The sequence below is a fragment of the Pelobates fuscus genome, chromosome 3 (assembly GCF_036172605.1).
Source record: "Pelobates fuscus isolate aPelFus1 chromosome 3, aPelFus1.pri, whole genome shotgun sequence".
Classification (NCBI taxonomy): domain Eukaryota; kingdom Metazoa; phylum Chordata; class Amphibia; order Anura; family Pelobatidae; genus Pelobates; species Pelobates fuscus.
In genome coordinates, this window is record NC_086319.1 from 320,872,672 (window position 1) to 320,885,373 (window position 12,702).

Genomic DNA, 12,702 nt, shown 5'->3' on the forward strand with positions numbered 1-12,702 from the left:
CTGGTTTCAAAACATTATCCAACTATCATACTATATTCGCAACTCGACTATTTTAGCCTTAATTTTGCAATTCAGCTTCGCACAATTTGGTGTTTAGTAGATAACCACGTGGGTGTAGTACAAATAAAAATGAGAGGATAACAATTGTATTTTACTTCACAAAAAGTTAATATTTTCTGACACAGTAGAAAACATATACTTCATCCTTTAACTTTAAGAAAACTGGAAAACTATATCACCTGCTTAAATTGTGTGTCACCTCAAACTTTCCTTTCTCCTACTGTTTCCTCTTCCAGAATCTGTTCTTCTTTTCTTCATTTATGATCCAGTACATTTTAAACATAAGGCAAAGTACTTTATCTTACATATATTTCCTACACTTGGCAATCTTGACAAAGGGTGGAGCTTAAAAGACCACTAAAGTGCCAGGAAAACAAACTTGTTTTCCTGGCACTATTGTATTAATAGGTCCCCCCCCCCCCCCCTCATGGCCCCCCTCCCGCTGGGCTGAAGGGGTTAAACACTTACCTTTCTCCAGCGCCGGGAACTCTCCTCCTCCTTTGGACGTCATCTGCTGAATGCGCATGCGCATGCACAGCAAGAGCTGCGCGCGCAGTCAGTCCATAGAAAAGCATTCTCAATGCTTTCCTATGGACGCTGGCGTCTTCTCACTGTGAAAATCACAGTGAGAAGCGCGGAAATGCCTCTAGTGGCTGTCAATGAGACAGTCACTAGAGGCTGGATTAACCCTCAATGAAAACATAGTAGTTTCTCTGAAACTGCTATGTTTACAGCTGCATGGTTAACCCTAGATGGACCTGGCACCCAGACCACTTCATTAAGCTGAAGTGGTCTGGGTGCCTATAGTGGTCCTGTAAGGCAAGCTTCATCCTTTATTAGCTTGACAGAGAAAGTGGAGCTTAAGCTCCACCCATCTGTCACAATTGTCAGGAGTAGCAAAAATACATGATACAAAGTAGCCCCTGCTTTGTCTTATGTTATAAAGAGAAATAGATCAGAAATGAAGAAAAGAACAGATTCTGAAAGAGGAAGAAAAGGAAACACATTCAGATAAAAAAAAAAAAATGTCCAATATGCCCAACTAGGAATGTCAAACAATGGTAAGTTCCTCTAACGAAAAAAACAACAAATGGTTTATTGAAAAGAACAAAAAATAAAAATAAATGTAAACAGACTCACATAAATAACAGTTAAAATTGCAACATAAAAAAAAGGTGGGTGAAGCAAATGAATGCTGGACGGTATATACAATTAACTCTTTGAGAGGTCCTCTAGACAGGAAAAGTGCTTATTGCATAGGATGCTAAAGAATGGCATTAAATCATTTTTACAGAAGGAGTAATTCACCTGAACCCAGCAGGGGTTACCCCATGGGCAACAATGAGATACAAAGTGAAGAGGAAATAACGAGTAAAAGCCACTTCAAATATTAGAAAATGCCTCTGATATAATAATATTTCACACCTGTGCACATGTTTACACACACACAAACTTTGTAAATGAGCTGGGCATTATCAGATAAAGTCCTCTGGCTTCGAGGACATCACGTTCATTTGATTTGCTTATGTACACAAACCTTTCACCAATATGTATGTTCTAGTTTGTTAAAACAAAAGTGTGACGCACAAAAAGTACAAACACTATAGGTTTTAAGAGAATAAACTATTTTTTTTATTTTTGACAACTTAATCTACACTTTAAAGCGAATAATGTCATTTACACTTAAATGAGAATAACGTGATCTACACTTTAATGATTATAATGTGATCTACACTGGGAGCTCATTAAAATCAGAGTAAAACACATTTTCCGTTGTGGACATGACCATTTTTTAAAAATATATGCTCTTAGATTACCTTTGCGGCCTACTCCATTTGTTAGCCAGTCATTGGTGTTCAGATGAGCGGGGTTTGACGACCGTACAACCAGATGCTGCATATCTCTCCAAGTGAGATTATTACTAGAAAGAACAGATTTATTTGCAGCTTAGAGAACTGTAATACAAAACTCAAACATACAAAGATGTACTTAAACTAGTGCAGTCTGTCAGTTATGTGCAGTAGGTCTAAAGATTCAGGATCGCAAAAGAACAAATGTAAAATGCTTTTAAAGTAAAACAAAAAATGTTAAAATAAATAAAAAGCAAAACGAAACAAAAATATATTCTTTACCCCACAATGTATGAGAGCACACACAAGGTATTAAGTGATAACGGGTCGTATGAAAAAAATAAATAAAAAAAAATTCCCTGCAGCTTAAAATCAAAATAAGTTTTAAACACGGGAAGAAAAAAATAAAAATAATCAGAATAATCATCTATACCATACAGTGATATAATGAAACACGTGTGCAAGACATGCAAACAAACCCAAAAAAACTCTGCTTTATTTTTAACTAGATACGCTGCCCCGCTGGGGATCAATATATTGTTAGCAGCATAGACTAGGTATCCTGTAATCCTGGCAGGTATCCATTACACTAAAGGCATGCATACCGATGTGTATAAATGGAGGCACTCATCTTAGAAGAGGTATGCCAAATCCTCACTGGTTAATATAACAAGCTCTCGTATATCTGGGATATTACATGCAGGGCAGACTAACAACACGTCTATTCGCTGGCTGATTCAGACCAATTTCTGCATAATGATCCAAACATAGAAATTAATAATTCACAGCTCCGCAAACTTTCGCATCCGTGCTAGAATCCTTGTATGACTTTTACAGGTACATAAAACATTACAGCACATTAAACAGAAACGTGGAACAATATGGAATCTACCAGCATTATCACGGTCCCACTCTTTAGAGCATGGGCTCATTTGAATTATTTTGGTTAACAACAGACCAAAGGCTGCAGTACCAATTCATTTTTCCATGCAACTGATGTAGTGTCAAGCATGTATCCTTTAACCCCTTAAGGACACATGACATGTGTGACATGTCATGATTCCCTTTTGTTCCAGAAGTTTGGTCCTTAAGGGGTTAAAGGAACACATCCAAACCTGTACTCCCAATGCAGTAGTGGCCTATTTGCAGGTTTGTTTTAGGTGTTGTTCCCCCTTCTCTCGTTAACCATAAAAGTCATTAAAGTGGGTTTGTTTACTTTTACTGCAGTGCAAAGATTACTTTGGCGTTACCTGACGTTTCGCCTCCTGCAACGTCATCCAGCTAATGGCCAATCCAAGACTCCTCAAAGAGCAGCAGTGGAAACTAATGGGCGCGTGTAGTAAATGCCATGCATGCATATAATTGCTTCACATAGGAAAAGCAATGCTTTCCTATGAGCTTCTGTTTTACGTGACCAAGTTTTATTTAGTCTGGAGGAGAAAGCACCTCTAGTGGCTCTCAGGGAGACATCTACTAGACCCTGCAAAGTATTTCACATCATTGAAATTACTTGGGAATACCGTACTGCATTTCTCATAACCCCTTACTGCTTACTAGAATGGGACATTTCAGAGGTAAGCTTTTGTTCCCACATTATTTTTAAATATTTCTAATATATTATAAAGCAATAAAACTAAACAAAGTTGTAAGCCTGAAGTGTTCCTTGAAAGGAGTTTCAGCAAAGATTGGACTCCTTAGAGTCCTTATGGCCTTCGCAGGCTCACACTGGGGTGATATAATCCGCCAGCCAGTATTAGACACTTACTTTGCCTCCAGAGCGAGTGCAATAATTCCTGCGGCCAAGGGTGCAGATGCAGAGGTTCCCGTGTGAGAGTCTGTGCATTTCTGTCTCAGATCAGTCGTCACCTAATGGGAAAATACACATGGTTCAAAAACAAGCTTAGCACCCACACAAACAAAATGGGACTAATGAAGCAGGTTGTAGGGAATACACTATGTCAGAGGTGCCCAAAAGGTAGATCCATATATGTTGTAGAACTACAACTCCCATGATGCTGTGCATACCTTTAGAATGACAAAGCATCATGGAAGCTGTAGTTTTAAAACATCTGGGGGAAAAATAAAAAAACGCAGGCACTGATCAGGCCTCCACACAGACTTGACTTCATTTTAAAGAACACTGCACATGTGCTCTAGAACTATAGTTCCCATAATCCTAAGCCAACCATAAGGAGTTGTAGGACAGCTAAGCAGTGGCTGGCCAAAAGATCGTCATTAGGCTAGGCACAGAGTATTGTTCTAAAAATCCTCACAACAGCCTCAGAAGCACATGCGATCAGCAAGCACTTTGTAGTCTCAGCGAGTACAATGCAGATCAGAGCCGCAGATACAGTTACATTATATAATGATTTCATAGACAGATAATACTCATTAAATATGAAGGCTAAAGAAAAGAAAGACCATGGCATGTGACAAGGATAATAAGAATTCAATTAACAGAATGGCGTGTTCAAAGAATATCCTTTCTGCGGGATGGTACACAATATAATTAATGTGTCTTTTGATAGTGTCAGATTGTGGCTCCTACAACAAACAAAGTCAAACCATGTGTCAAAGAACATAATAAATGTTTGCTTATGTGTAACTAGTGTTCTGAAAATAGTTTACCAAGTTAGGACAAAAGATAAGGTAAAAGCTACACGGACTGACTTCCCCCTTAGCTGTTCCCGAAAACTCTGGGCTGAAGCCAGTGCAAACAAGCACTTTGTTCAGCCCACTAACGGAAAGTTCATAGTAGATTGTGAGCCCACGGGTGAACGAACATTGACATGCTTTATGGATGGTTAATATTCTGGCAGATTCTCAGGGGATTAAAAGTGAAACTCTTCAACACTACCTAAACCTCAAAAAAACATTAACTATGTGGATTTGATTAAAAATGAAACCCATTCATATTGACTAAGGATTAAAGTAAGGTTTATATACAAACTTAAGTATAAAGTATTAAGAGCTTTGGTTTTTATAAATTATATATATATATATGGGAAACTGCTAGTTCACTGGAAGGGACATTTCATCAATTCCTTGCTGTTGTGCATACCAAAGAAGTGCCTACAGGATAAATACTGTGCCAGGGATAATGGGAAGGGGGGGGGAGAGGGTGTGCGCATGGCAACACGTCATTGTGCAGAGCAGCGTCATTGTCCTATCAAGCGAAGAGACATCTGCAAAGTACAGAAGTACATACGCTTTAGCATTCCTTTAATAATTATGTTTATGTAAATTTAAAAGGAAAAACAAAAAAACAGCAAAACTGATCGCCGTCTTTTACGCTAACTAATGAGCTGTGCAAGCACATCTTATGTGGCATTTACAATATATAGATTATGGTAAATAACCGGGTTGCAAACTGCTTTCAAGTACCTCCAGTGTTAAATGAGGCTACTTTGCCGACATAACATGTTAACAGTACATTAATATATATATATTTTTTTTAAATAAGATCTTATAGCAATTGTTAGGTTGACTTGAATCATGTTACAGATGTAAAGTATCCTCACTATGCTGTGCTTGATACAATGTTATTTCTACATTAGGATTAAGAGGGAACCACTACAGAGGTATGTTGGTTGCTGTGGGTAAAAAGTGTACTTGCTCACTCCAAACTTCATTGTACATTCCATCCACACACATTTACATATTGTAGTTAGGAGACTATAACAACTGAACACTATGTAAGGAGCTTGAATATAACTTACGATTTGCTTCTCATTTTGGTTGCCACTACTGTACGTGGTTGCCAGGGTGGAAGAGCAGGCCTCGCTGTACCATGGGACATTGCCCAACTGGGTGGTGCTGCTTATGGACAGAGTGTAGATGCTATTGGTGTAGCCATCACAGTTGCAGCTATCGTGTTCTCTTCCTCCATTCCCAGAGGCCCACACATATATAGAGCCAAGACCTCCACGGCCCTAAAAAAAAAAAAAAAAAAAAAAAAAAAAAAAAAAGTTATTGGGATTTTTTCAATGTGTGCTGGTCACCATTTAATCCAAGCAGTCACCGCTCCATTTGCACCTTTACTAAAGATGGAAAGCACCGGTCTACAATGTACATACATATAATTCCAGGTCAGAGTTGCACAGGCAAACTTTTAGAAACAGTAAAACTGAGGAGGAATGAGTAAATATTGACCCATTAACGTTCAAATAATTCTGCGCCTCTAAGCAGTAGTCTTTTCAGATCACCCCTCACATCCACACCAATTGCAATTTTTCTTTTCTCTTCCAGTGGTTTTTTTTCCTACTCTTTTCTACTGTCCCGTACAGTTACACTTTTTGAGGGGGTTTAGCTCTCATTGTTCTGCACTGCCAGCAGATTTTGTTAATCATATATTAGTGATTGCTTGGGTTAGATGACAAAAAGGTCACCATGGAACGTCACAGTACGAATAATGATCTACAGAACACTCCCTAGTCAGCAAGTGGCACAGCTTGTACCAAGGATCACCAGCGTGGCACTGAATAATGCTCCAGGTTCCCCGACAGAATATAATTTGTGTACCATCAATAATCCATAATAGTAAGCAAGAATGAAGGGACCAACGTACAGAACTGCAAGACTTCAAAATAAGGAACTACAGAGAAAGCACAGACTGACAGTTTTATACAGATTCAAATAAATATTGGATAGGTGGTCCGGTATGGAAGACATTTTTGTCTGTGTGGGTTTTGTTCCGTTATTTGTAGTTTTTATCATTGATCATATTTCAGTTCTCGGGGAAAAAAAAAGCAAAAAACCTGTAGTCTTTCAATTGTTATGAGACTGCATTGTTTATTTTTTCTGAGCATGAAGCAGCAGTACAAAAAGAATGAACCTTGAAATGCAATTTATCCTCACTGTTCTGTACCTGACTAACTCCTCTAAAGAACGCCTCCTCTGCTAGACGAGCTGGTCCATCCACAGTCTTCCCATCATCTTCGGGTCCCCAGCTGGCACTGTATATATGTATATGGTTTGGATTAAGTCCAAGGGACCTTGCTTCTACTGCATCAGTCACTTCTCCATCCAACATTCGCACCCCTGTAAACACAGACCATAGAATTGACTCGTTCACGTTCGGAATGAACGTAAAAGAGACAGAAACAAGACAAATAGAGACGTGGACTACACCTAATAGTTCTAATAAAATATAAAGGTGAAAATTCTTCAACCAAGAGTAAAGAGCCCCTTTACTATTCTTGAAAAAAAAACCAAAAAAAAACGCTTTGTTGGTCAAAAGAACGTTTCCCTTCTTAATTAGCCTTCATGTTTAATAATGGAAAAAAGGAAAATAACTTACCTCCAATCTTGGCATTATATGCTATTCCAACACCACAAATCCCGTTATTTGCCACAGCAGCTACTTCACCGGCACATCTTGTGCCATGCCTAAAAGCCAAAAATTAAAAATTCATACTTGATTGGAAAACGTAAAATGTATTTCTGCTGGCGGCAGGGCAAGTTACAGAACTTTTCATTTATTACATTCAGTAAGTGAAACCACAGTATTATGCTATGTGCAATTTTTGTATTTATTTAGATACAAAGCTATAGCCCTAAATGTTTTATCTGTATATAATGCATGTTAAACTGTATACTAGATGAAAGCAATATTTTTAATAATATGGGATTGTTAAATGTATATTATTTACAGTATATTTCTAATTTGCATTCACAAAAAGAGAATATATATAAACTTAGGGACAATTATTCTAGAAAGGGAAATGGCAGACGGATTACAGTAAAAGGCAAGACGTGTTTAAACGTTGATAAGCTGATGATTATCAATATTTGTGCAAGTCTGGTTCCTTTGTTAATTCATTTTGTATTTACAGTGGATGTGATTCAACACTGATCCATTCAGGCTGGAAAGGCAACAAGCCTTAAACAGGCAAAGCGAAGCATCTAACTCCACAGCTTCAGAGCATGCTTGCTCTCACACCAAACGGTGAACAAGGCAAGTTTTCAAGGATGGAAATTGAAAAGAGCTTTGTGCAGAGAGGACATTCATCTAATATTCCTGCCGCATCGTGCAGAACAGATAGTATCCGCTGCTCCACAAGGCAAATACTGGCAGGACAGGAGCCTGCCAAGAACACTGTTGGCATGCTGTGGCTGTCCATCATGTTAACCCTTAGCACGGAAAATCAACAATTACAGAGCAGTATGTAAATAATTAGATCTTTTCCCAATTGAACATACATACCGTGGTACAAGTCTAGAACGCGTACATACAAAACACTGTAAAGTTAGGAAAAGGGAAAAAAAAAATACACACAAAAAAAAAAAAAGATTTGTAGACTACTACCACTTTTGCTCTTTTTCGAGAAATGAGTGTAAAAAGGTATATAAGAATTAGAAGCTCCAACTGTTTTATGTGTTGGCGTCTCAGTGTGTAAGAGATGTGAAACAGCTGGAACTCTGAAACTCATTCTGTTATACCTTTTACACCCGCTCCTCTGTGTGGCGGAGTGTGATTCTCTATTCCATTGTGTTGTTCTAGTAAAGATGTGTTACACTGTATGGTTTCTCTTTCTAATTCAGCATGCATGCACACACTACAGGGCAGCAGTCTTCATGTGCTTCTGAGCAGTATATCCAAGGACTTTTTTTTTTCTTCCTTTAACCAGGAACAAATGTGTAAAAAAATAAATAAAATACAAATAAATGGATTGGCTGAAATTGGCAAGGAGGCAGGGTGTGGGCGGGGCTAAAAACTGCCGCGGCCAATCAGCATCTCCTCATAGAGATGCATTGCACCAATGCACCTCTATGAGGAAAGTTCAGCGTCGAGACTGCCCCAGGAAGCACCCCTAGTTGCCATCTCAGGAGTAGCCACTGTAAACACTGCCTTTTCTTGAAAAGACAATGTCCTGGTGAATATAGTCAGGGCTGTTAACACTAAGTTGTAGTTGTTCTGGTGACTACAGTGTCCCTTTGAACCATAGCTTTGCAGTCCCCTGTGAAATTTGCAACCATTAATGATGGGCCATTCACAAAACTCCAAATCTAAATAGAGAATGACTTAACCCCTTGAGGCCGGCCTGTTTTTGCGATGTTTGTGCGTTAAGGACCAGAGCAGTTTTAACACTTTTGTGGTGTTTGTGTTTAGCTGTAATTTTCCGCTCTCTCATTTACGGTTCCCATACAAGTTATAGATTGTTTTTTTCAAGACAAGAAGGGCTTTCTTTACATACCATTATTTGTATTATGTCATATATTGTATTTAAAAAAAATAATAAAATATGGTGAAAAATTAAAAAAAAAACTTGGACTTTTACTTGAAAAATCTTTTACCCATCTACAAAAGCTATTGAAAAAAAACTGCTAACTAAATTCAAAATGTTGTCCCGAGTTTAAAAACACCCAGTGTTTACATGCTTTATTGCTTTTTTTTTTTGCAAGTTATAGGCCTATAAATACAAGTAGGAAATTGCTGTTTCAATATATATATATATTTTAAATGTATCAATAGTGACATTGTAACACCGTTATCGGTCATAAATCCCCGAAACACACCTAACATGTACATATTTTTTTAAAGTAGACAACCCCGGGTATTCAAAATGGGGTATGTCCAGTATTTTTTAGTAGCCACCTAGTCACAAACACTGGCCAAAGTTAGCATTTATATTTGTTTGTGTGTTAAAAATGCAAAAAACGCTAACTTTGGCCGGTGTTTGTGACTAAGTGGCTAATAAAAAAGGCTGAACATACCCCATTTGCAATACCTTGGGTTGTCTTCTTTTGAAAATGGTATGCCATCATGGGGCTAATTCACATTCCTTGGCTACCATACGCTCTCAAAGGCAACCTAACCAATCTGACACATTTCAATAAAAAAAAAAAAAAAAGTAAAATTAAGCCTTATATTTGACCCTGTAACTTTCACAAACACTATAAAACCTCTACATGTGGGGTACTGTTATACTCAGGAGACTTCGCTGAACACAAATATTAGTGTATCAGAACAGTAAAATGTATCACAGCAATAATATCCTCAGTGAAAGTGGTGTTTGTGTGTAAAAAATGCAAAAAACTTCACTTTCACTGACAATATCATCGCTGTGATATGTTTTACTGTTTTGAAACACTAATATTTGTGTTCAGCGAAGTCTCCCGAGTAAAACAGTACCCCCATGTACAGGTTTTAGGGTGTCATAGAAAGTTACAGGGTTAAACACAGTGATAGCAAATTAAATTATCTGGACTTTCGGCCTGAGTTGGCAGGCAGGTCCCTCAAATTGCAATCATTAAAATTACTTAATTAGGTAAAAATATTACATAAATACGCACGTAGAATTTTAATATATATACCGTACATATTTATATATTTGACGTCTACGTGTATATTTATGAAATTATTTATGTAATTATGTACATGGACATATGTATATTTCGTATTATTTTTATTTATTTATACATAGATATATATATATCATTACATTCTAAGTGTATTTTGAAATATATATATATATATCAATATCAAAATGCTGTTAGAATAAAATTGCATATATATATATAATTTTTTTTAATTATTAAAAATTATTTTTAATTTGTTTTATTTTTATTAACATATTTGTATTTTATAATAATATATATATATACCATATATATAGTAATTTTATATATTGTATATATCCGTGTGTAATTTAAATATAAGTGTATTTTTATATTAATATACATATATATATAAATATAAAAATACACTTAGTATGACATTATAGATATAATACATGTATATATATATATATATATATATATATATATATATATATATATATATATATATATATATATATATATATATCTCAAGCGATAGAATGGAGCACTCAAAAGGACTTTTCAATAGTGGATTTATTGATACGAAAAAAAGCTTACATTAAGTTGTAAATCATCTGTTTCGACGTTTATCAAGAACCCTATGCTCTGTCGTTCCTTACACTGGCTTCCTGTATCATTTACGTGTCAATTTAAAATACTAATCCTTGCCTATAAAGCTCTAACCAAATCTAGCCCCTCTCCTATAAAGCTCTAACCAAATCTAGCCCCTCTTATATTCCTTCCCCGATTCATAGATATGCCCCTTCTCGGTCTCTTCGCTCTGCCAGTGACCTTCTAATGTCCACTGCTCGCAACCTTACTGCTAACTCGCGCTTGCAGGACTTCTCGCGAGCAGCTCCCTTCTTTTGGAAGAGTCTGCCTACCCCCATCAGACTCTCCCCTAGTCTTCAACTGTTTAATAAGTCCCTCAAAACACATCTGTTCAGAAATGCTTATGGACTCCCAGAGTAACTTATCTATACTTATCCAAATCTGTCTCTGACTCTCCTAAAGAGCCACACCCTCACCTCAAGCTCTGCTACTTTTTGGTGGCTGTCACACTATATATATATATATATATATATATATATATATATATATATATATATATATATATATATATATATATATATATATATATATATATATATATATATATATATATTTAGATTGAATGAAGATTTGACTGTGTCCCTGAGGTTATTCCATAATCACGGTGCTCTGTAGGAAATGATGATCGAGCCACTTTATTTATGTATTTCGGTATGCTAAATATCGTGCTAGTACTGGATCGGAGGTTAATAGGAGGTGGGAACAGCTGGGGAGAGCATTCTACTCAGGTAGAGTGGGCGCTTCCCAGATATGCTCTTATGCACAAGGCTGGAAAGATGAAGAGTGCGTCGGGATTCCAGCGATAGCCAGTTTAGCTCTTAACATGTCACAGTGGTAGGTAAAGTAATTACATTCTAGTACAAAGCGGCAGAATTAATTATACAACGTATTAAGTTTATTAAGGTGGGTTTGCGGTGCGGGTGCATACACTACATCCCCATAATCAATGACTTAGGCAGGATTTCTTTCTGTACAGGGCACCTAGTTTTAGGTAAAGTTTTAAAGAGATGTTTTCAATGTGAAGGCCAAAGGATAGATTGGGGTCTAGCAACATACCTAGATATTTAAAAGAGCAGACTGCTGTCAGTGTGCTATTTGAATTTGTTCTGATACACAATTGTTGATTTAGTAGCTTACGTAATTTAGGTACCGTACCAAAGATCACTAACAGTTTTGTCAGTGTTTAGGAAGAGTTTGTTATCCACTTTCCACTTTTCTACCTCTGAATTGGTTTTAGAGCACAGCCTCAAACTGCGGTAGTTTGGGTTTACTAGCGTAGATTACAGTGTCGTCTGCATACATGTGTACAGTTGAGGATTTGCAGACATTAGGAGATCATTTATAAATAATGTGAATAGCAGGGGGCCGAGTATGGAGCCTTGAGGAACACCACACGTGAGTATAAGAAATGGCCACATATTGCAATCGGTCTGACACATATGATCGAAACCGGGTTAGCCAATGCCGGAGTTTTTACGTTTTTGCAAAAGAATGTCATGGTCTACTATGTCAAAGGCCTTGGCAAAATCAAGGAAAATAGCGCCAGTGAAGTCTCCTTGTTCCCTGCCAATTTTGATGTCATTGCAAAATTAAGAGGGCATTCTAAGTTCAGTGATTTTGATAAAGTCTGATTGATCAGAGGTCATGATTCGATCGTTGCGAACATTTACATAGTTGCGTGGTATGAAAAGGAATGTCATTTGTTATCTAAGCAACCAGGATGGTAGCACATTCAACAAAATAATTATTAAAGGCATTTGCTACATCTAGGGGGTTGTTCATTTTGATAGTAGAGGATGGGGGGGTCTAAAATTTATGATTTTCCAGAAGTTTCTTGGGTTTGATAGATTGTTGTTCA

General features: G+C 37.1%; 1 protein-coding gene across 1 annotated transcript in view; it reads right to left on the bottom strand.

Moving 5' to 3' along the window:
* Window positions 1-12,702, bottom strand: part of FURIN (furin, paired basic amino acid cleaving enzyme) — a 160,513-nt gene that overhangs the window by 20,960 nt on the left and 126,851 nt on the right. The window contains exons 7-11 of the mRNA XM_063448934.1: window positions 7,210-7,298; window positions 6,778-6,950; window positions 5,630-5,842; window positions 3,676-3,776; window positions 1,878-1,981 (exon numbers count right to left, since the gene is read on the bottom strand). Of these exons, the coding sequence (XP_063305004.1) occupies window positions 1,878-1,981; window positions 3,676-3,776; window positions 5,630-5,842; window positions 6,778-6,950; window positions 7,210-7,298 (680 nt within the window). The remainder of the gene's footprint in view (window positions 1-1,877; window positions 1,982-3,675; window positions 3,777-5,629; window positions 5,843-6,777; window positions 6,951-7,209; window positions 7,299-12,702) is intronic.